The sequence below is a fragment of the Crinia signifera genome, chromosome 2, assembly GCF_055691185.1.
Source record: "Crinia signifera chromosome 2, ASM5569118v1, whole genome shotgun sequence".
NCBI lineage: Eukaryota > Metazoa > Chordata > Amphibia > Anura > Myobatrachidae > Crinia > Crinia signifera.
In genome coordinates, this window is record NC_139218.1 from 37,715,745 (window position 1) to 37,740,151 (window position 24,407).

Here is a 24,407-nt window from a genome sequence, read left to right on the forward strand (position 1 = left end):
CTATGGTAATGGGTGGTCCCAGATCCAGACATAACAGCAGGGGGATCTTTGCGCGGCGTAGCCGCGCGGCAAAAAGGGGGCGTGGTCTCATGGGAAGAAGGCGTGGCATCATAAAAAGGGGTGTGGTATTACACGTTAGACCATACACAGTAATGCCCATTACACATTTTAGCAAACTCCGTAATACCCATTACACATAAAGCCACACGCCGTAATGCCAATTATACATTGTGCCACACATCATGATGCCCATTACATACTATATAACAAACCGTAATGCCGATTACATATTTGCCACATAAGTGCTGCTTACCTACGTGCTCATTGCTAGGGGGTTCTTGCTTGATGGCACCATAGTACCCATTACACATGATGCCGCACACATAATGCCCCTTACACATGATGCCGCACACCATAGTACCCATTACACATGATGCCACACACCACAGTACCCATTACATATTATGCCGTACACCATAGTACTCATTATACATGATGCCGCGCACCATAGTACCCATTACACATGATGCTGCACACATAATGTCCCTTACACATGACGCTGCACACATAATGCCGCTTACACATGATGCTGCACACCGTAATGCCCCTTACACATTAAGCCACACATTATGTGTAATGCCCCCACATACCGCCACTTGTAGCATCCCTTAAGCAATGCCCCCAAAAGTGCCAATTACTGTAAATTTTTATATGAGCCTTCGCTGCTGCAGGGAGAGATGGAGTGCGGTGCAGCTGCTTCTATGGGGAGAGGAGCAGAGCGCAGCGCAGAGCACGCTCCCACTCTCCTCCTGGTGCTCCCTCTAGCCGAGTGGACATTTGAAATATTGTGAGCGCCGGCACCACATGATTAAAGGGGGGGGTGCGGGCTGAGGTGAAAGCGGGGAGAAGAATTGGAGCGGAAGCTGCAGGGGTGACAGTCATTGACAGCTGGGCAGGTAGCAGGGGGCTGCCCGGCTGTATTCAGAGCACTGCAGGTCACGGCTGTTTGAAATAATACCCCTTTCACAACAGAAGATGCAGGAATTTACCCGGGAATATGGTCCCAGGATCATGCAGGGACATTCCCAGGCTGACCCCTTATACACCAGCCTAGTCCCTGCATTTTCTGGTGTGAGGGGGAGAGACAACCACTCCCCTCTCCCTACCCCCCTTTAACCAACCAGCTATATCTTCGGAACCAACTGACCCATTTACATAAGACCAGTATCATATTGAAGAACTTTGGAGTTGGCTTCGAATGATTTTGGTCCCATGAAACTGGGCTGTTTGGTTCCAGAGAAATCTGCCCTCAAAGAACATAAACAGTCATGAAATTACATTTAAGAAAAAAAAAAAAAAAAACGGTTGACCTCAATATCCCTGGAACCAATTAACCCATATGGATCCAGCCTGGTATCAGATTGAAGGCCCACCGATTTGGGTTCGACTGAGATCAAACTCGAGCTTCAGGGATGCCGAAGGGGGAACTGGCAGCCGTTGAACTGGGTGGGGGTCGGAATTAGCGGGTCCCATGTTATCCTATAGGGAAAATGTTCCAGCTTTGCCTGGCCGTATCTCTAATGGGTGGTCCTGTGCACCCCCGGACCACCCCCTAGATTCGCCTATGTTACCAACTGACAGTGAGTCACGGTTGGCCATGTTTGGGGTGGCAGTTAGTGTGGCTCTGCTATTTGAATTTTGGACTGTGCTGAAGCTCCACCTCTGGAGTCACCGCAGCTTTCAACTGACATCTTATCCCTCACAATCAGATATTCAACGAATTTCAAATTTCAGAATCACACTTGGTACAATCGGTACATCTAACATCAGAAGCAATTAGGAGAAATTCAACAAGTCCTGCAGTCTTCATCATTTTGGCTCGCACTTAAATGAATCCCCCCCCATGAGTTCCAAGTATGAATTATATGTTGAGGGGGGTCTTCTGCCTTTTCGAATAACATAATAAGTAGTATAGACGTGTCATGCGTGTCAATTGAACTGTTAGTGCCATATGCCGTACAGAATATTATCTAATGAGGATGCATTTTGCCCCTAACGAGCCTAATTTACAGGGAATGCAGCCACATCTGGGATTTTTGCATTGTGATTGCTCATGCGGATGTGCAGGGACATAGAATGGCCAACTCGGAATACAGGCAGAAATATGCAGCAATATTCAAATATTTCCACGTAAATAATGTGGCCGCAGATGGGTACGATACTGCATCAGCCCCAAAATGTGTTTATTGTGTTTGCTAGTTATACATGATCCCCTCCTTCACATTGGCCGGAAAGCCACCACATTTGTCTATTAAACAATAGAGTTGTTAATTTGGAATACTTGTTGGTTTGGTATAAAAATGTCAATTTTCAAAATGGCTGATTTTAGCCTTAACTCACCCTAATTCTAACCATAGCCTAACCCTAACGCTAAATGAAGACATTATGACATTGTCCAATTTTTGATGTCAACATACCTGCACACGCAACACACTGCAGATATGCAGTACAAAACGTTTGTTAGAACAGGACCTGATTCTATGGGGGAAATTTCCTAAGATTGGAGTTCTATTTCAGATGGGATGTTGCTATGGGCAACCAATCAGATACTACAGATGGAGCCCCTCTTATTCACTGCCTGCGCTCGCCAGAATGTCCCCGCTGGGGAGCGCTGGCGGAGAGGGACTCTCAGACTGGGACGCGCGTGCGTCCCAGTCAATTACAATCTGCTGATTCCACTCCGTTTATAAAACCTGCTCCAAAAATAAAACCAAAGGAGTTTCCTTTTATGTTGTTTAACACATTTCTATGCATTCCAATTCTATTTCCATGGAGCGCTTAGTGAAGGGTTACTAAAATCTAGCTTGATTTATTTATTATATTGCACTATAACCACTTATCCATTCGCATGTCTTGTTTCACTAAACAATTTCTAATAGTATGCAAGCATATGGAGTTATGTTCTGTAGGCAAAGTGCATGGATTTACCATTTACAAATAAGTAGAGATCTAGAGACTTGGTTGACATTTAATAGTATTGCCCATTTTACATCCTGCGGTCGACACTGTCGGCAAACCTGCTGCTTAGTGAAGTTAGCTACTAGCATTTACCTTGACTTCGTTAGGTGTTCTGGCTGATAAACCGGCAGTCATTACGTTTGACACAGTATGGCCGACTTGCATTAGCTCTATTAGCTACAAAAGGTCGACAGGTCCAAAAGATCAACAAGTCAATAAAAGTTGACATGACAATTGTCGACATGTTTGTTTGTGTTTTTTTCAACTTTTTCATCATTCACCAACCGCGTGGACTACAGCTGGGAATAGTAAGGAAACATGGTTCCAATAACTTGACCTTTTCTACTTCTCGACCTTTGGACCTGTCTATACTGTCTACCTTTTGACCCTATTGACCTTTTAACCATGGATCTTATGTATATCGACCGTATGGTGTCTACTTATTGACTGTTAGTATATTCATTTTCGATCTTTAAATCCAACCCTGTCATTAGACCCTTTAAATGGGTAATATTTCCTATGTATTATGTAGATAAAAACAGACACAGCAGGAGAGGCCATCTTGCCAAAATGATAAACCCAACGAATATTCCGATGACCAGTTTTAAGAATTTTGCTCATCAGAGCTTATGATTACTGTGTATTTTTAGAAACATTAAGTAAAAATGTGTGAAAAAAAGTATTCAGCTGAAAGTGAAATCCCAGCACATTCGTATTTATCAAATAAACCGATTTAGCGAAAGTAGGGGCTGCCATACAAGCTGCCATATCCTTCTTTATCAACCATCAACCGAACAGTGCCACCCAGTGGCCATTTTACCGTACAACATGATAGAATATTTACCTGGCATCGCCAAAAACAGTAATAAAACAAAACAACTAATTAGACGCAGGCTCCTGTTTCATTTTTACTGCACAAACCAAAGCAAGTTGCTTATAAACTGCTATAGGTTACTTGACATTGGCATTTTTGCCCTTTTGTTAGTAAATAACCCCCAAAAACTTCTGGTCAAAACAACTCTCAGAAACAGAGTCCCCTTGTTTTATCAAGCACAAAAAGATTTACATACATTTTGGTGGTTTCGAAAAAAAAAATAGGTAATGTACGTCTCCATATAATTTCTGAGCTTCTGAAAATCTCCATGTGCAGTCAAGTGTAAGCAATATGATCAGAAGGACAAAATTGTGTTGCAGCCTATTAGCTAAAGCAAGAAGCTTAGGAAAATATAAAAATACCTGGGATCGCTCAGCCGCTTGATAAGAGGAAGGCACTGTCAGGCAAAAGCCACATTTCTTTAATTGCAATGAATTCTGACAGGCCTGCCCCGTATTGATTTAATACCGACTGGTTACAATGTTTTCCTTCTACTGCTCACTCAGTCAGCAACTATCTGGATATCATTATTCTACATTTAATTCTTCTTTTTAAAGTTTATTACAAGAATGTCTTGCATTTTAATTAAGTGAAGCTATCAGCATTCCACTTAGATTAGCAGTATTGCTGACATGATAATATCAGCGAAAAGCAATGCAGGTCTGTCTCTGGCATTCCATGTAATCCTTTAGGCCTCTCTCTTTGTTGTATGACTGAAGCACCTGCATGGACTATCCTACCCGCTAGTAAATCAAAATGTCTATGTCACAGTGGCACATTTGTTTGCTGTATATATCCACATTATTCGTTGTCCCGGTTTGTAGGAAATTATACAAACATGAAGTGCACCCATGACTTGTTGACAGTTGAGGCAGCCATTTTGTGAAACGAACCATGATTCATGAACACATATCGTTGCACAGTAGGGACGAAGCGGGTGTGATGCAAATGACATCTTCATATCCCCCATTTTACTCTTTAACGAGGGAAGGTCCTAAAATAAATTGCATTCATGTGAAGGTTGGTTCAGTCAAAAAATGGCTGCCTTCAGTGAGGGTCGCTGACAGGAATACTTGATGTCCATTTCATTACGGATCTTGATTTCAAAGTATGGTTTACGCTAATATGAATGAAAAATATTAAAGACTTTTCTTGAAGCACAGCCAGTTAGCAAACCTGAATTTGCATTTTCCTAGCTTCAAAAGAAAGCTAGATTATGTTTTGCTTCTAGAACATTTGCAAACTGTCCAAACTTTTGCTAAAAATAATCTTTTTGAACCAAAAAATGTCTTCTATACTTACACGTATTCGGAAAATAACAACTGTAAGTGATCTATAAAAGCACATGCAATATTAGAGACTTGTATTGAGGGAGTATACCTTTAATATATTACAATTGCATTAATGTGTACTCGTGGAATAATTAGCACTACTGTAGATTGCACAATGCAAAGATTATAATTCCAAAGATCATATTTAAAAATATATTGACTATGTTTTCCCTTTCACTTTTAATACACAGTTACATTTCAAAGAGGAGACGGAGGACTCATGAGTAACGGGAGGTAGGTTTGGAAACTACAAAGCAAATTTACACCTCTATGGCTAAACTGCTAACGACTGTCATTCAAAAACAATTCAACGACATTAAAAGGTTGCAATGCAATGATCTTGAGTCTTTGGTGTCTGCTTCATGGGTACGGATACTTCTCATTGTATCTCCCCGACATCCTGGTTGAAAAAAAAAAAGAAATTAATTAGATATAAACATTGCAAGTGATGCGTTCATAGGCAAGCGCAGGGGTTCCCAAACTTTTTGGAATCACGGCACCCTGGAGTATCAAAAAAAATTTCGTGGCACCCCTAGGCCAAAATTTTCTTATTGAGTACTTTAAAAAATATATATTAAATTAAATAAATTGTGTTTATATGTGATCCTTATTTCCATTTATGTTGTGAGGGACAGTATTCACTTCAGTTTGTTCTCATATTGTATGATTGGAAGCCATAAGCACTGATTTTCCCTATTACATTGACCATAAATAAAATTAATTGTTCATGGACCACCATCCCAGGGCACCCCTGCATGTGCTCTGAGGCACCCCAGGGTGCCGCGGCACACAGTTTGGGAACCACCGGGCAAGCGGAATGTTTATTACGCTAAGTAGATATTAGCAAATTAAGTTGCTGTTGTTTAAGGCTGCTTATTGGCTCATTTGAAATTGCTGTGAGTGAACAATTACACATAATCGATCACAGAATAAATGATTCATGGATGATGGATAGGCTGTAGATTGATAGAACTGGATTCCTTTACTCTGGCTACTCAATTGAAACTGATAAAACTTGATAGTGCCCCCATATATCCTAATTTAAATTCCCTTTTGCCAATATGGAGATTGCAATTAGACCTTGGTCATAACTTGCAATCTCTTATTTAATCAATATTTTAGCAAAAGGAGATTAGGCCTAATGAGAGCTTATAGATGCTGCAAGAACAGTGTCTTTCCTGTATTTCTGTTGCCTAGGAAACAGGGACTACTCTTAGGAATTGGAAGAGGAAAGCTTTATTGGGAAACGGCAATGGTTATTAATGCTACCTTTCATTTACAGAAATGCAGCATACAGAAGCTTTTTTTTTTTCCAACAAATTTTATGTTAATGGATGGGGGAAAAAAAAGAGTGATGAATGTTTTAAAGGATAAGTACTGTACATATCAGAAATTAAAGCCAACTGTGATCCATTGGCCTGCCAACAACAGATTAATTACCGATGGGCTTTATTTGTGTTGTTTGGTGTATTGTGCCATTAGTGTTATCCAGAACAAGGGCCTGATTCTGGTTCACTCGCAAAAGCAAATTCTCTCTCTAATGGACAAAACCATGTGCACTGTAGGTGGGGCAGATGTAACATGTGCAGAGAAAGTTACATTTGAGTGTTATTTTTTTGTGCAGGGTAAATACTGGCTGCTTTATTTTTACACTGCAATATAGATCTCACTTTGAAGTACAAACCCCACCCAAATGTTACTCTCTCTGCACATGTTACATCTGCCCCACCTGCAGTGCACATGGTTTTGTCCATTAAAGAGAGAATTTGCTTTTGCAAGGGAACCAGAATTAAGTGTACTGTACGTTTTGAACCCAACAGAGCAGGGAATTGGTGTTGCATTGGTGCAAGGAGGCCTGGGGTAGAACATAAGTTATTACAGGTTGACAGGGGTGGGGGGCCCACTGCAGCGGAGGTCGTGCTGCAGGGTAGAAGATGAGCGTCAGGAGAGACTTGCGGCCAAGGGAGACGAGTTGCGCTGGGGAGTTTGAAGGGGCAGATTTACTAAGCTCGGTGAAGTGATAAAGTGGCTGGTACTTTAGCATTGGGCCAATCAGCTTCTAACTGTCAAGGCTCGGTTTGAAAAAGGACAGTTACGAGCTGATTGGCCGGGGATCAAGTACCAGCCACTTTATCACTTCAACGTGCTTAATAAATCTGCCTCTGACTAAGGGGAGCAGGTAGTCGGGCTTTGTGGGGGTCGCACTGCAAAGGGGCTTCTTCCGATACCACAGATAATCCAGCAAAACCGATATTCCGGCACAACGTAAGAACCGTGGGTGCCAAATTATCAGTGGCATACCTATATTTGCTGGTGTCAGTAGTGCCAGAATGTATCTGTTTGAGAGTGTACACTACAGAGGAGAGCACAAGGGTAATTTCGGGACCCAACCACTATGGATAACAGCTGCAGCAGCAGCGTACAATGAACAGTTTAATGAATGGACAGAGGAAGATGAAGATGAAATGCATTTTACAGTACTTTAATTCAGGCCGCCCTGTCTTACACTACAAAGCTCTGTGAAAGGAGATCAGTTGGGGGATGACAGACACATATTTGAAAAGTGAAAGGTGAAGAAAAAAGTAGCTTAAAGTCCTGGAAATTACTGCTCCAGCGGAGTCATTGTGAGTGATTGTTCCCCGGAGGTGCTCATTTATCACATAGCCCCACTACATACGGTTCCCTCCCCAGCTGATAGCGTACTCTTTTTCCCAGACAATATATTACACTCAGACTCATACGAGGCTCAAAGGATGATTGGACTGAAGTGATTTGCATATGTTTCTGTGTCTCGCTGTGGCTCATTTATACAGATACCTTCTGATGAATTATTCTCTTCTATTTTTTTTTTTAACTTTACAGTCGCCCAGGACTTTTAAATGCGAGTGACCCCAATTATCCTTGGCTTGCTGACTCCTGGCCCGCTTCCAGTATGCCGGTAAACAACAGCAACAACGGGCCGAATGATCTTGTTAATTTTGGCTGTGGAGGTTGGTACTTTCTATAATACCATTTTAACGATGGTGTCATTGTGCTCGACATATTTCAGCACATTATACAGTATTCATGCCAGGCTAAAGGGGCCCATGCACTAGTGCGATTAGGGCCCTTTCCACCCGATTCTGACCCATCGGACCATGAAATGATGTAATATCATGTATAATCTCCGGTTCTGATCTGAGGTACGGTGTCATACGCATCGGAGCCAGAGATCGCAGGGGCTGCCATAAAAAGTTATCAAATCCGCCTTGCCTGGGATCACATGCAATACATTGTATGCAAAATGACTGCATACGGTGTATCGTAGGCGATCCTGCCGCCCGGGAAGCTGAGGGCTAGTTCAAGGGAAATCTTGTGAGACTTCTACCCTCCGAGAAGTCGCATAAGTGTGTGAAGGCAGAGATGCATCAGGTGACGATGCTTGAAGCAACCAATCAGCTTCTACTTAACGTCATAGACTGTACTGGATAATGGCTAGCTAGAAGCTGTATAGAAGCTTTGACATATCTCTCAGTGGGGCAGATGTATTAAGCCTGGAGAAGAGATAAACTGGAGATAAAGTGAAAGGAGATAAAGCACCAGCCAATCAGCTCCCAACTGTCATTGTCAAACACAGCTGATTGGCTGGTGCTTTATCTCCTTTCACTTTATCTCCAGTTTATCTCTTCTCCATGCTTAATACATCTGCCCCACTATGTCCAAAGTGCCCCTGTCATTCACACACAAAGGAGGTAGTTATTTGTTATGCTGAACCTATATAGAATGCGAGGAAATCAGGGAAATATGGAGGCATGGTGCATGGTGGGATAAATTTATTGATGATGGGATGTTGCCAGTGATGACTCTTACCTCGTTGGAGGAGAGAGGCTGCCGAGATTGCCACCCAATCCCCCCCCCCCCCCCCTGGTGCCACCGTTGCTGGTCCCCGCAGGTCCCCATCGCCACCTCTATCTTCTTGTCCCCGCCACCTCCTTATTCTAGTCCTGATCATCGGCGCAGAACCGGTGCAGTAGCAGCATGTGCTGGCTAAAGCCTCAACGTGGCTGCTTCTGGAGCAGACCCATAGAATAGTACTGACGATCTCTGGTCTGGCGCATGCACAGTATTGTCCATGGTACTGCGCGTGCACAGGACCCATTTTTAGAGGCTGCCCCACAGCTGCGCATAGAGAGGCATCACGGAGGGAGGGAACACCTCCCAATGGGACTGCCTTGGGTGACTGGCAGGTTGGACTTCCAATAGGAAGTCACTGCCAGTCACAGTCTCAAGCCAGTGCAAACTCTGGCGGATTTTACCTGGCTGCAGCCCATAGGTTGAAAAAAAAACACTGGGTGTTGCCCATAGCAACCATGTTCCCCTATGTGTCCATACTCCTTTCTTCATTTGGCAGTATGCTTAGCGAAGATGCAACACCAAATTTTAAGGGTCGATTCAGTTAGGAAAAATGATGGTCATGTGAATGAAGTTTTGCATCCACCTACATCGCCTGTTTTTACTTGCACCTCTTAGAGGTGCGTAGGAAGATCAACAATGTACTATATTATGTGCCAGATTCAGTAAAGCATAAAAGCCAATTATCTTGTGTCTGCTAATAAACCATTTTGACAGGCAAGGGGAGCGAATTAATTTATATTATTTCTCTGCAGGGTAAATACTGGCTGCTTTTGCATGTAACCCACCAATATTAGACAAATGTTCGACTTTTTCTATTTTTACTTTGCCGTTTAGATTTCAGTTTGAACAATTCTAAGTCTCTCTGCACATGTTGCATCTGCTCCACCTGTAGCGCAGCTTGGTTTTGCCCATTTGTGTGCTTTTTTTTGCTAACAATGGCTATCAGGTCCTATTTGTGCATTTGAATGCCCCATTGACGTACTGCAGCACATCACCTCTAATTGAATTGACCCTTTAATCTTGACATGTTGTCTAATGTTGTTCTTGTTCTGCCACTTAGTATAATGACACGAACTGTGAAATTCCTAAAACATGGCGCGATTGGTGCAGCTGTAATAAGCACGGAGAAGCATTAATGCAGGGCATGCTGCACGTTAGCAGGGAGAGTCATGTCTATAGAAAGAAAATTACCCCAGCTGTGTGTTTTGCCAGCAATATAAAGCCACACTACACAGCGAAAGCACTACACTGCCGGCCTAATGTGTTCCTCCAGCCAGATTCGGTTGCTGCAATCAATGTGAATTATTTCCCTAGCAGCTTGCGGCCCTGATCTTTCCTATTCAAGTCTCCGAGAAATCAAAAGTCCACTATTGATCATCACAATAGAGTTCCGTCTAATCTGATCTGTCTATGGTTCTAGAGCGGCGTGTCACAGCGTATATGCAAAACTCATTAGACGAATACAGGATTAAAACTGCAGCCATAAAGCCAATTTCGGAGGAGGTTGACACAATATCTCCCACTTATTTCATTTACTTTTCATTATTTGCATCCAATAAACCACAAGTTAAATCCAATCAAAGATGAAGACTATTATTAAAGTGGAGGAAACCCAATTAACAAATAAACTCTCATTAGATGTGATTGCAACTAATATGCGTTGCAGTTTTCCCATGGCAACGGAGGTTGGAAGATAAAATATCTGTGTGGTCTAAGGTAAACAGGAAAATAAGGAACATACTTACTCATATAAATGGGAGAGGGTTATTTAATTATCATTGTGACTTTAATACCCTGTAGCATACAATTAACAGTACAATTAAAAACAATGGGCCTGGGGGCTAATTCAGATGTGGTTTGTCCTCACTGATGCCGTTGCTGTATTCAGCTGCGATAATCTGCTAACATGGGCAGAAGCTAACCTGAGCATAGAGATGACCACTGCTATGGGTACATTCATAATTGATTATACTGTACAGATGGAGCCGGCCTCTTCATTGCATCGCCAGCCCCCCCCCCAGCCACCAATAGGATCACACAAGCCGCCACAGATACAACAAAGAGGCCAGGAAATCTCCCTCCTCCAGTGGAGGTCCTAGATTCATCCCTTCCCCACAATGGGGGTGACGTTTTGGGAAAATGGGGCTGTTGCCACCCCATTCAAGCCTCCAAATGGCAGCAGACCGGCTCTTGAGACCCCTCGTTGCGCAGTCCTTGGCCCAACTATTCCCAGGAAATGGAGGCAACAGGCCCCCATTCGTGAAAACGCCGGCCTCCTCTGACTGGACCTGCATAGGCCTCAGCCTGTCACTTGGGTAGAGGCATTCAAGAAAACATCAGGCATAATGAGACCCAACCAATTCAACGCGTCAACTACAGCAAAATATTGGGTTGCGCTTTTGTTATAAAATGAGAATAATAAATTACATTTTATTATACCGTATGTAGGACGTCATTTAGACCTGATTACTGGGCTCCTACTTGTTTTAACCCAGCAATCAGATAGCCACTCCCCCGGCAGAGTGAAATACCGTTCCGTTGCACGGCTGTGAATGACATCGCACTCACTCACTATCGAGTGGATTCTCTCCCCCACCACCATCGTGTGCACCGGCCAAGTAGCCATAAGCATAGGCACTGTGATGATCCTGGGGAGAATGGGGCTGGAGCTGACGTCAATGGTTCTCACTTCCAACGACTGGGATCCGTGTGCATGTGCAGGAGTTCGTTTATAGCTGGGGCTGCAAATTCGCAGCCCAGCGATAGGGTCTGAATTAGGCCAATAATGTATAGAAATGGCACAGTTTAGTATTTGGATAAAGGTTTCTTTATTGCTAACTTGCTATTGACCTCTGCGTTATGAGTAAAAGTTTTCTCTAGACGGCAATATACTGTAATACAGTAGTATGAAGAGCGAAAATACGTCCTTCAGTGACCCGGTTTTTAATTAAATAAAAAGTTGCAGAGTGCAAGGTTGTAATAAAATTGTACATAGTTTTACATAACGTATTATGATTATTCTAAGGATAATTCCACTTAAAATGATTTGGGAGTTCTGTAATGATTCAGCCAATAAAATAAAGTAATTAGGAGATAACTTTATGTGCATTGAAAATGCAGCTTTAATGTCCTTGTGTGCGGTAAGAAGAGCCAATGCCTTTTCCTCATGTGGCACAAATTAGTAGTGGACTGCAAGTCATTATCATTGTCTCATAAATACATTATCTCATACATAACAGAAGGGCTTCTCCCTGACTGCAGGATTTATTGATCGTCTGTTCCTTCCCCCCTCAGCCGCTTGTTAGCCTCATCAGAGCTGGGCACACTGCTCAGGTCTGTGTGAGGGTCCTATTGGGACGGAGATGACTCTTTGGAAGAGGTCGGGACCAGAGTTGATGTATCTAGCAGTGAAAAGAGGGGAGAAGTGGGCCAGTGAAGAATTCGCAGATAGCAACCAATACGCTTTGAACTAACAGCTATTAAGTCATACCTCCCAATTTTGCTAAATTGGGACCTGCCGCGCCAAACGCACACCTGGCCCGAAAAGGAGACAGGACTAAGAGGAGAGTGGGCAGGGCCTCTACCACCACTTCCCCCATTTTTAGCATTTTCAGGGCATGCCCGTGGTCTCCTAGCAACTGGGTAGCCCCTGGCCCCCTCTTGTGCGATCAACAGCGGTGATCTCCTGCTCCCCCCCCAACTGCCCTCCCCCCACTCGCAGAACATTGCCAACAGTTAATATGGGAGTTCTATTTCCTATGGGTAGTTGCTATGGGCAACCAATCAAAATCTAATTTTTTATTCATTTAGCATGTTCTAGGAGACAATAGATGGAATCTGATTAGTTGCCCATAGCAACAACAGCCCATGTGAAATAGAATTCCCATCTGAGTAAATAAAACCCTAAGTGTTGGACAATATTTGCGCGCAGAATGATACAGTGATGTCTATTCTGATCATGCGCAGATAGGGGATTGCTTAATGATGATTCGTCAATCTGTCCAAACTAATAGAGATGCAATTTCCATAGCCAACCAAGGGAATCAAACTTGGACAATTTAAATTAGGAAAAATCTTCTCAATTAGGGCGATTTGCCTACGATCTTTCAGATGCCACGCCATGTAATAATTAGTGTAAATATAATTGTATTGCAAGTGAAAAAATAATCATGTGTGTGGATACCTTTAGGTTACAAACGCAGCAATGTTCACATGATTAATATAATATGCAAATTTAAACTGATGTCTGTATAAAAATCAATGTGCAAAAGTCCACCAGATGGGTGACATTTAATTGGATGCGGTTTTTAGTAAGGTTCTGAAATCGCACAATATCACATTTTCCGAAATCAACTATTTAATGGGATGCGAATTTGCGGGTGAAAAGTGCAATATGGTACGATTTTTAGTCATGAAAATGTGCGAATTAGTAAACATGCCATTTTGGAGACATGGTAATGGGCATTTTTTTTAATGAAAAAATGGCGTGGGGTCCCCCCTTCTGAGCATAACCAGCCCCGGGCTCAAAGAGACGATCATGGTTTCAAAAAATCACAGGGTGAATCAAATAAGGTCCCCCTTTTATAAACCAGCACCAGACTCGAGGGCCCAGGCTGAAGCCCGGGGCTGTCCCCGATGCCCCTTGGGCGGTGGCCATCGGGCTGATAAATGTTGATAAAAAAATCGCAAAAGTCGGGATATCTCATCCCATTAAATGTCACCTGATGTGTCTTACATGTGTTCAACTTGCGTTGCATTTTATTATTACATAGATTATCACACCTGAAATGCCGGTACAAACGTGTATAGCAGCAGGGGTCCAGGCGTAACGGGGTAAAGCATTTAAACAGGAAAAGGGATACGGTCATTAGGCCGACCCTATTTAGGTCAATATGCATTGGGTCAACCACTGAAGCTTGACAGGGCTTAGGTCGGCACCTGAAATAGGTCAACATGGCTAAGGTCAACAGGGTTGGAAGGTCAACACAAGCATTAGGTTGACAATGGGAAGGTCAACAGGTCAACATGACGTGGTCACGTTTTTTGAGCCGACATGTGCCGACAGGCGGTATTTCATGCTCTACCATCCACTACATCATGGCGGGAGAATATAATAGTGTGCCGAACGCAGTGAGCCACGTGAGGGGACGCGGTACAATTAGACGGTGTCCATGTCGACTATGTAGACATTCATGGCAAAAACCATGAAAAACTCATGTCATCCTTCACATTGTCGACCTAATGCTTGCGTTGACCTTCCAACCCTAGCCATGTCAACATATTTCAGGTGTCGTCCTAAGCCCTGTCGACCTTCCGTGGTCGTTCCAATGCACGCCGACCTAAATTGGGTCGACTCAATGACCCATACTCAGGAACATAGGTGATGTTGCCCATAGCAACCATTCACTTTCGGTCTAACTTTTCTCTGTTGCATCTTAGAACATGATAGACGGAATCGGATTGGTTGCTATGGGCAACAGCACCTCTTTTCCTTAAAGGCTTTAGTAAATTGACCCTAATGTCAGTGGAGGGGTGGACAAAAGGCTTACTGATGTCACCAAAAAGACTTGTACGTTCTCTGATCACAACCAGCAGTCTGTATGGTGATAAAGGGTCGCTGAACCAAGATTTACTATCTGGTGCCATCCGTTCACTAGATTTGTATTGTTTTCCTGGCAGGTGGGGGCTCTCTAAGATTTGTGGATTCATTCTCTCAGTACAGACAACTTGATATAGAAGGATTCATGGAGTACATTGTGTCCCCCTCTAGTGAAATATTCTAAACATCACTTTCTACTATGAAGGTGTAGTGTAAAAAAAAAAAAACCCCCGAAAGGATGGTTTTAGGCAGTGGAACGTGAAGGACAAGTGGTTGGCCTGTCACAGATGCTGATAGCGAGGCGGTGGTTGTACATCATTCTCCCTTCATTGGCTCCTGGACTCTTGTCTCAGCTGAAATGCAAACGTACTGAGTGACACATTTATTTTTCATCTTAAACCTTGATAGTTGTGGCTTCCTGTGCATCACTGATTTATTTCATTCCCTTATGTTTAACGCAGACGTGCTATCAGCCGCTCCTGGACAGGGAGACAAGACAGCCACCATGCTGTCTGACGGTGCAATTTACAGCAGCATTGATTTTACCACCAAGTCCGGCTATAACTGCCCGGGGCAAATAGCACAGACGACGCCGTATGCCACCACCCAAATCCTGCATTCCAAGAGCATTCATGAGCTGGCCGTAGACCTGCCAGAAACGCAATGGAAATCTTCGGTCCAGCAGAAGTCTGACCTGACGGGATTAGGTTATTGCCTCACTGACCAGGGCAAAGGGAACAATGGTAAGTACCGGTTGACCCTTTATCGTGACTGCATGTGAAAACATTAGCAACAAATAAAATACTAGTTAATAAAAAAATCTGTGTTCACTTTTACTAATATAGAAAATGTTGCATGCACCTTTTGGATACGGCCTAATTCTCCCTAATTAACCTCCTACCATTTCCATTTCAAACATTGAAATTCTTATCTTCACCACCGCGGCTTTGATTGCGAATTGCATGTGGTGCATGAGCTTACGCTGTGTACTAATCACATGATGCCACGATGACCTCTGCCCTTTAACCCTTAGCCTTGCTTTACATTCCCGACTACCGTGCTGAGGGATTGTCAAATAGAATGCCACACAACCAATCACAGGATTTCAGCACCACCAGCTCACATAACAGCTCAGAGAGAAGTGGCAGCCTTTCAGGTTGGTCTTCATTGGGGTTAAATGGGGATCTTTGTCTAAGTTGTTTGATTCTGGCCTTACCATACAGTGCCCTAATATTATATTTGTGTGTGTGGTTGCGTTATCACCGCATGGGATAATAGAGGCTAGCATATCCTGTGTTGTTGTGTCCGTCATTGTTATTGTTTTGTATAGTAGCCACAATTTCACAGGCTCGGTTCACACAGAATCAACGTTTCTGCTTGATGGGTTGACGGAGCACTTAGCCACTGAGCCACTCTTGCATTAACTGTACTGTAATTTATTTTTGCTTTTGATATATCTACTGAAGTCCATTGTTGTGTGTGGTTTGCAGATAGCCACACTAATAATAAATAATAATAGTAATAATAATAATAATAATATATGGTGGTTTGCAAACCGTTAAACCACACGTGGATATGGCCGAACCGCATTCTTATTTGGACTAGGGCAAGCTGCATTGTAAAACCAGAAGTGGAACATCCAGTCTTGATGACCCGGGTCATGCCTAAAAGGAGCCGATTAGTGTGACACAGTACTGCTTGGAGATGACAACATCTGCAAGCGCCCACTGTAAGCCAGAAGACTCAGGTCACCGTAAGACACAGGTCTGGTGTGAAGGGTGACGAGCCGAGTGTAACCTAGGTCGTCACCTATGTGTAAATGTGGGCAAGTACAGAAAGTCCCAGCTTCAACCTGTGCTCAGCTTCCAAGGTCCAAGCAGGTTTGAAGCTGGGGCTTTATGTCTGAAGGGGATATTAATGAGCCCACCGGCCTATACAGTGGAGATACTGTAGATGATTCTGTATCCATACATTTGGAGACATTTGAGACAGTTTTCTAATACAATATGCATGAGAATGCTGATTAATATGTTTGCTAGGAACTAGGTGTATCCATCCAAGGCTACCTCGTTGATAGTTTCCATAGATGGTGCCATCGGTATTGATGGCAGGAAAACATTACCGGTAAACCAATAATGATTGAAACCATTGCTGGGCATCCCAATCATTGATGGTTCTGTTAATATTTAATGTTACTATAACAACACAATCAGGGCCTCCGAAAGCCTAAATCATGTGTATATTTTTATATGGGCATGTCATTAAATCACTGTTGTATTGAGGGGTTTTAAGATGTTAAATGTCTCACACAATGCTATGAATAGAGAGGAGTGATACCGCAATCCTACTGTATAAATATAGTATTTCCTGTCAGTTTTAGAACACCTGTATTCTTTATATATTGAGTTTGTTTTGGCTTTTAACATTAGGTGGAAAAGGAGGGAAGAAAAAGAAGACCAAAAACAGCAATAAGTCTCAGAAAAATAATGGATCCAACTGGGCTAATGTACCGCTGCCTCCACCACCGATCCAGCCTCTTCCAGGCACGGAAATAGAGCATTATGGGTTGGACCATCAGGAAGTGGGGTAAGGCTGTGCATGAACTGCTTGTGTGTACACCGGGGACATTTCTCAGCTTCACATAAAACTGGAAGCTTTTATATACAAGTTTAAATTGCAGTCATTGGCAAGGAAGACTGTAGAGTAACAGATTAAGAGCTCTGCCATTAATGATGCTTGTGCCAAAGAAATTGTGATTTCCATGTTCCTGTCATGTTCATTTGCCAGTTAGTTGCTTTGCCTCTTGCAGTAAGAGAGATGTGCCAAAGCTGTGCGGATTTAATGAGTGCATTGTAAAACTCCATGTCGTCTTTGCCTTCTATGAATTATCTCCAGCCAGTAATGTCGAGAGGAAAACGGATGACTTTGTGGCCTCATTTGTAGCACAAATAAAAAATTCAAATATCAGCTAGATTTCCAGCCGTTTTGTCCTGAAGCAGCAACAAAATCCATGCTTGCTTTGATATATATATATATATATATATATATATATATATATGTATTTTTGGAATCCGCACACAATTCATTGGATCATCACAGTTGTGCTCACTCCAAGGCACAGGACCATCAAATAAAGTTTTTGAAAGGAGGGCACTCACCAATTCGCAGAAAAAATTCTTTTTATTCAGTTCATTAAAATATTGAACTCAAATAGTTGTCATCAACGTTTCGGTCCGCATTTCAGACCTTCATCAGGACAAGCATCAGGGCAGCATGAGATCTTACTCCAACAGAGACCTCTATATATATATATATTGACAGACAGTTTAGGCAGACAGATAGTTTGGTAGGAGAGACAGCTAAAGGTGCAATTCCATAGAATTAGCTCACATTCTGGTCATAATTGACCTATGAACTATGAACTTGCCAGCCATTTTGGTTGTTATTTATAATCTTTTAATATTCTATCACAGCGGTTCTCAAAATCAGTCCTCAGGACCCCACACCGGTCATGATTTCCAGGTGACCTTAAAAAAATGACCTGCCTCGGGACCGAGTTTGAGAATCTGTGTTCTATCGAATCCTGCTTATTCAGTCTGAAAGGTTCCTGTGTGTTGCCTGTAAAGCATAGATCTAACAATTGATGTTTCGTCACTGTGCTTACACAAATGAACGTTTCAATCGACAGTTTAGTGCCGCATAACAATAAAATCACGGCAACACTTTTTACCACATCGTTACTGCTGACAACAGTGATGTCTAAGTTATCTGCCAAAGTCAGTTTATGCAACAATACATCCCAATTAGTGCGGCAAATCCACTTGGTAACAAAAGGCCTTAGATGGTATCACTTTTCCGAATATTTTCCCATTGACTCTTTCTATTAAGACTGTAGTCCACATGGGATGCGGTCAATTTGCCGGCGGTCGGGATCCCGGCGTTCAGAATCCCGACACTGGAATCCCGACCGCCAAAATCCCGAAACTTTCTCCCCCCGTGGGTGTCCACGACACCCATAGAGGGAGAATAAAATAGCGTGCCGAGCATAGCGAGGCACCGGGCCCGCAAGGGGGGGCGATCCACGTCCCCCCCATGTCGGGATTTCGGCGGTCGGGATTCCAGTGTCGGGATTCCGACCGCCGGGATCCCGACCGCCGGGATTACGTATCGGATCCGTCCACATCGCACCTCATACTGTATATAACAAATGCACATCATATACAGAGCAACATTCACAAAGTAGTTCATATACCTATGGGCTAATGTATTCTCTGTTACCCTTTAACTATGAAATCTAATGAAGACAATGGACATCTGCATACAAAGAGGTTTATTTACGAAGATGGAATGTTCCTATGGGCAACCAATCAGAATTTACTTATTATTTATTTAGTACCTTCTGGAAGATAAAAGATTGGTTTCCCATAGCAACATCCCATCTTTAATATAACTCTCATCTTAGTAATTAAACCCAAAAGTATTTTCACGTTATTGATTAAACTGATTAAAGTTAGTATGGGTGTGCACAAAATAACGATGATAAAACAAAGGTAACAACAAAGCGTGCATACAAATCAAATGCTGGTTTTGGCCCTCGCAAACAGTGATTAGTCCCAAAGTGAGTGACAGGAAGCTAGCATTTGGTAGTGGTAATGGGGAGTGGTCAGATAAATGCAGGTGGATAAATTCCCAAAGACCAGAATGCAGCATTCTAACCACTTGGATGTCAACCGCCAGAATCCTGATCACATCCTCAGGACCCGGAAGTACAGTACAGTACATTAATATGTGCTATATTAAGACCTAATGACACAAATCGGAACACTACTGACTTGCAGATTAACTTCCATCAGTATGGGATGTTATATAAAATACCAATAAGAGAATATCTCATTCACCTGTTCTTTAATTGCAATAACATAAAATACAGTGGTAGCGCTTGGTCTCCATGTTCCACACATCAATTTTTTTTATTTATTATTTATATACGGAACTGTATGTGAGCGTGTTCTACTGTTATTTTCTGCCCTTTACATTTCTTTTTGAGTGCATTACTTCTATGCTGTAGCTGCTTCTAAAACTATTTTTGAAGGGGCCAGACTTGGTTTATTTATAATCTCTGAGCACAGTTTGATATCTTTTATTCCCGTAGCGAGTGAGATCTTTATTTTTAATACTAATGTCAGCTTTGAGTCGTGTCAAACTTTTTGCCTCTCAAGGATGTGACCTGGAATTTTCAAGATTTGCGGAGTCCCCAAAAAAGGGTCAAAATAACAAGAAAAAAATTATTCGAGTGCATTATTAACGACAGTAGCAACAAAATAAAAAGGTTATACAAGGTTCTAGGGTCAGTCAGTATTATATACTTAAAATATTTGGTGTTTCTTAATTGGTCGGAAAAATGTACATTATTTGCATATTTCAAAAATAATTGATGGTGTATATAGATAAGCAAAATCTTTTGTGAAGGTCATGCTGACAAGGTCTTGCAAAATTGTATTGTATATACAGTATATACATATTTTTTTTTTAAATCATAAAACTGGACAAAATGTACACTGTCAAATCTTTTACACACACCTAAATAATCTTTGTAATTAAAATGTTATACTTGAATCATAAATATTTTTTAATTGATTTGCTATTGATGTTCCATTGAGGTAAATCATCTCACAAAGGACCAGATGCACTAAGCTTCAATAGTGATAAAATGGAGAGTGATAAACAGCCAGCCAATCAGCTCCTACCGGCCATGTCACAGGCTGTGTTTGAAAACTATCAGACAGCAGCTAATTGGCTGGTTGTTTATCACTCTCCATTTTACAGTTTTTGAAGCTTAGTGCATCTGGCCCAATCTGAGATATTCACTAATGTCTAATATGTGGAAAATGATGTGTGTGCAGCTGGTAATATTACAGAGTTACAGTATATATGTAAACACCAGCGGGTGACTAAAACTATGAACAGCCCAGTTACTTAACCAGTTCTGATGGTTTATTGGTAGATAACCGGTACAGCCGTACTCACTGTTACATGTATTCTGGTTCACATATAGCGGAGCTCGAGCAGAGTGGGGGTTCATAAGGCTCACCTGCTGTGCTGATGAGTGTATAATGCCAGTCTATAGCGGTGTAGGGATGCTTGAACCGATTAATACCAAGTCTCTCATAGAAGCTAAGCAGAAGACTCTCCTCATGTCACTCTTCACAGTCTCACAGTCTCAAGATGGCTCCTGCACATGCTCTGTAGAGAACTTCTTGGTCATCTTGGAATAGGACAAGAAGCCTCCCCGGAGAACAAGAAGACTGGAGTCTGCGCAATAGTGCACTGCTCTTCCAACATAATAATCAGTTATGAGTTGTAACTGTTATATAGGAATTATTATTCTGTATAATTTTTTGGAATACACAAATATGATTTTATTTTTTTACATGGGAATATATCCCAGAAGGTTCTAAAATACAAAAATTATAATGGCTGTGCATTGTGTCCACAGGTATGACAGTGATGGATGGTGTCCACCCCTGCCTGTGCAGACATACTTACACCAAGGCTCGGATGACGAGCTGGAGGAAGATGATGATCGGGTGCCCACACCACCAGTACGTGGGGTGGCATCTTCCCCTGCTATCTCTTTTGGACAACAGTCTACAGCAACATTGACCCCATCCCCAAGGGAGGAGATGCAACCCATGCTCCAGGCTCACCTGGATGAGTTAACAAGAGCATACCAATTTGACATTGCAAAACAATCCTGGTAAGTGTCCATATTGAAGCTTATGGAGTGGGTATAGTATACAGTAGAAGGTCCACAATGTTGAGGTCAACAGTCAGTAGGTTGACCGCAAATGGTTGGCATGCGGTAGGTTAACAGATACAAAGGGTCAACGTGTACAAAAGATCAATGCATGAAAGGTCAACAGTGGTTGAGTTTGATAGGTACAAAAGGTTGACGGAGTCAAACTGTCGACAAGACAATGGTCGGCAAAAAACTTTTTGGTGGCTCTCTTTGCTCGCTGTGCTTTTCGGCAAGTCACTATTTCCAGTCGATGTTTACGTGGATAGTAAATTAAGAAAACGTTGAGAAAATGTGAAAAACCCAAAACGCATGTGTCGACCATTGTCCATTGACCTTTTGTAACAGTCGACCTTAAGCAAAATGAACCCTTTGTACCTGTCAAAATAATGCATGTTGACCATGCGGCGTCAGCCTATTGGCTGTCTAACTGGACATGGTAGATCTATCGTCCAGTTACTGTCTGGTGATACCTGAAGTTTAAATCTATTGTGATAAAGTAGAACATGCCAAAAGATGGGGTAACTTGACCGACCAAATTATGACCTGCGATTCATTCAATCCCCCCAGGGCCCGTGCAAGGCACCGGAGCACCCCCGGTGAGTCGGGGTGGGGGCGCCCCGGTGCCGGGGGTGGTGGGGGTGGTGGGGTGGTACCTGTGTAAAAAACTTGCGTCCCCGGCGTCCCTGCAGTGCTGGAGCGTGCAGGGGTGTCCGTGCCGCCGGGGGAACCTGCAGCGCTGTCATTGTGTATAAGCTGGCTGCGGCCGGCGGGGTCCCTACAGTGAATAGAAAATAACTAGCGTTTCCCGCGCCGCCGCGCGCATAGCGCTAGTTATTTTCTATTCACTGTAGGGACCCCGCCGGCCGCGGCCAGCTTATACACAATGACAGCGCCGCAGGTACCCCCGGCGGCACGGACACCCCTGCACGCTCCAGCACTGCAGGGATGCAAGTTTTTTACACAGGTACCACAGTTCGCTAACCCTCCATGCTGGGGGTGAGGGGCGAACTGCCGCCCTCCAGGTGCCGGCGCCCTAGGCAAATGCCTAGAGCTGCCTAGTGGTGGTGCCGGCCCTGAATCCCCCCCCCCCCTTGTCATCTGAACATGCAGTCAAATCTGACTACAACGTCCATGACTGCATGTTCGGCAGGGGGGGAGGGGGGGGGGGCAGGTGACATCACTGAGCAATATCACTAATGATATCGTTCGCCTGGGAGTTCAAGCGATGTTGTTAGTGATATCGATAGCTAGCTGTATCGATTACTAACGATATCGCATATTGTGTACCCAGCTTGAAACCCATTTGTTTATTATGGTGAGTAAAAACAATATTTTTATTTTTAAAACTCAAAGTTTCCAATATATATTTAATATATGATCATCTTACAATAGACTGATTATAATAAAGGGGACCAATACATGTTAGCATTAACATTTTTTTTATTATAATTAAAATACATTTGGACTGACAAGATCAGTTTTAATAGGAACTTTTTAATGGAGCTGCCTTTTACTCCCTATGGATGTACTAAAGTGATAAAATGAAGATTAATAAATGATCGGACCCTAACTGGTATTAGCCAAACACCATCTGTAGCATGACAATTGGGAGCTATTACTTTATCACTCTCTATTTTATCACTTTTAAAGCTTAGTACATCTGGCACTATCAGGGAAGCTGAGAGATATGTCGGGCGCTGGTAACATTTTGGGGGCAGGGTCTAATCGCAGGAGGCGTGCCCACCTCCCACAAATAGGCAACGCCACCAACATGTTTAGAGGGGGTGAAAAAAACACTCTAAAGTCAAGGGGGGGGGGGGGGTTATTGTCCCACCTTACCCTCAGCAGCACACACCTACATCATGTGCTATGCTGACAGCAGGCTCAGCATGAGCTCTCACGCTGTCAGTGGAACGCTCATGCTGAGCCTGCTGTCAGCACAGCACATGATGTAGGTGTGTGCTGCTGCTGTCTGGGAGAGATGGAGGGGGATGGGGGGGTCGGACAAGGGCCCCCACTGGGCCCCTCCAGCAAGCCTGGGCTCGGGCTCGGGCCCGGGTAATTACCAGTGCCACGTGTATTCCAATATATTACTAACCAGTAATGGTATACTCCTTACCAGTGTAAAGTACACGCAGGGGCGTAGCTAAGGGTTCATGGGCCCTGGTGCGAAAGGTCAGCTTGGGGCCCCCCTACATACATGCTATTTTTAATTAAGTCTCCCACTGGACCGCTAGCCAATAGATGCTTGCGGTCCAGCAGCCATCAATGCTGCTTCTGATTGGCTGCTGGACCGCAAGTACTAATTGGCTAGCAGTCCAGCGGGAGACTTAATAGCGGCGAACAGGGCAGTTACGCTCAGCCATGCAGAGCAGGGAGTGGGCGGCATAGATGCTGGTGGGTGCTCAAGCCAAAAATATAGGAAATGGCTTCATGGGGAAGGGACGTGGCCACAAAATAAGGCAAGCAATGTTCACTGGGTTTACTTAACCTTTTATGACCTCCCATGAGCCTTTGTCAGTGCATTGCCAGACACCAGGCAGGCACCCCAAGAAAATAAAAGCTGACAAGCCTGACAGGACTGGAGTCAGTGCTGTTGTGGAACTACACGTCCCAGCATGCCCTGCCACAGATTTTAGATAATGGATTTCTAAAACTGTGACAGGGCATGCTGGGACGTGTAGTTCCACTGTAACAGTGGAACTACACATCCCAGCAGTTTTAGCAATTTTTCACATAAACTCATAAGCCTGACAGGACTCACTGTAGTCCGATACAGGGCGCCGGGCGGTCCTGCTCCTGGCAGCCTACTCCACTCTATGCTGCATCAGCTGGCTCAGCCCAGGCTGTGTCGGGCGCCGACGTGCTGTGTGATGGCGCGGAAGCGGAGGG

General features: G+C 43.3%; 1 protein-coding gene across 8 annotated transcripts in view; it reads left to right on the plus strand.

Moving 5' to 3' along the window:
* The window catches only part of ROBO2 (roundabout guidance receptor 2), a 901,650-nt gene that overhangs the window by 848,321 nt on the left and 28,922 nt on the right, over nucleotides 1-24,407 (plus strand). For 6 of the 8 annotated variants that reach the window (XM_083171916.1, XM_083171910.1, XM_083171909.1 and 3 more), the window contains 6 exons: nucleotides 5,415-5,457; nucleotides 8,086-8,213; nucleotides 15,178-15,459; nucleotides 15,750-15,872; nucleotides 17,146-17,302; nucleotides 21,213-21,473. In XM_083171916.1, coding sequence (XP_083028042.1) covers nucleotides 5,415-5,457; nucleotides 8,086-8,213; nucleotides 15,178-15,459; nucleotides 15,750-15,872; nucleotides 17,146-17,302; nucleotides 21,213-21,473 — 994 coding nt within the window. The remainder of the gene's footprint in view (nucleotides 1-5,414; nucleotides 5,458-8,085; nucleotides 8,214-15,177; nucleotides 15,460-15,749; nucleotides 15,873-17,145; nucleotides 17,303-21,212; nucleotides 21,474-24,407) is intronic. The other 2 variants (XM_083171914.1, XM_083171915.1) reach the window with 1 other exon arrangement.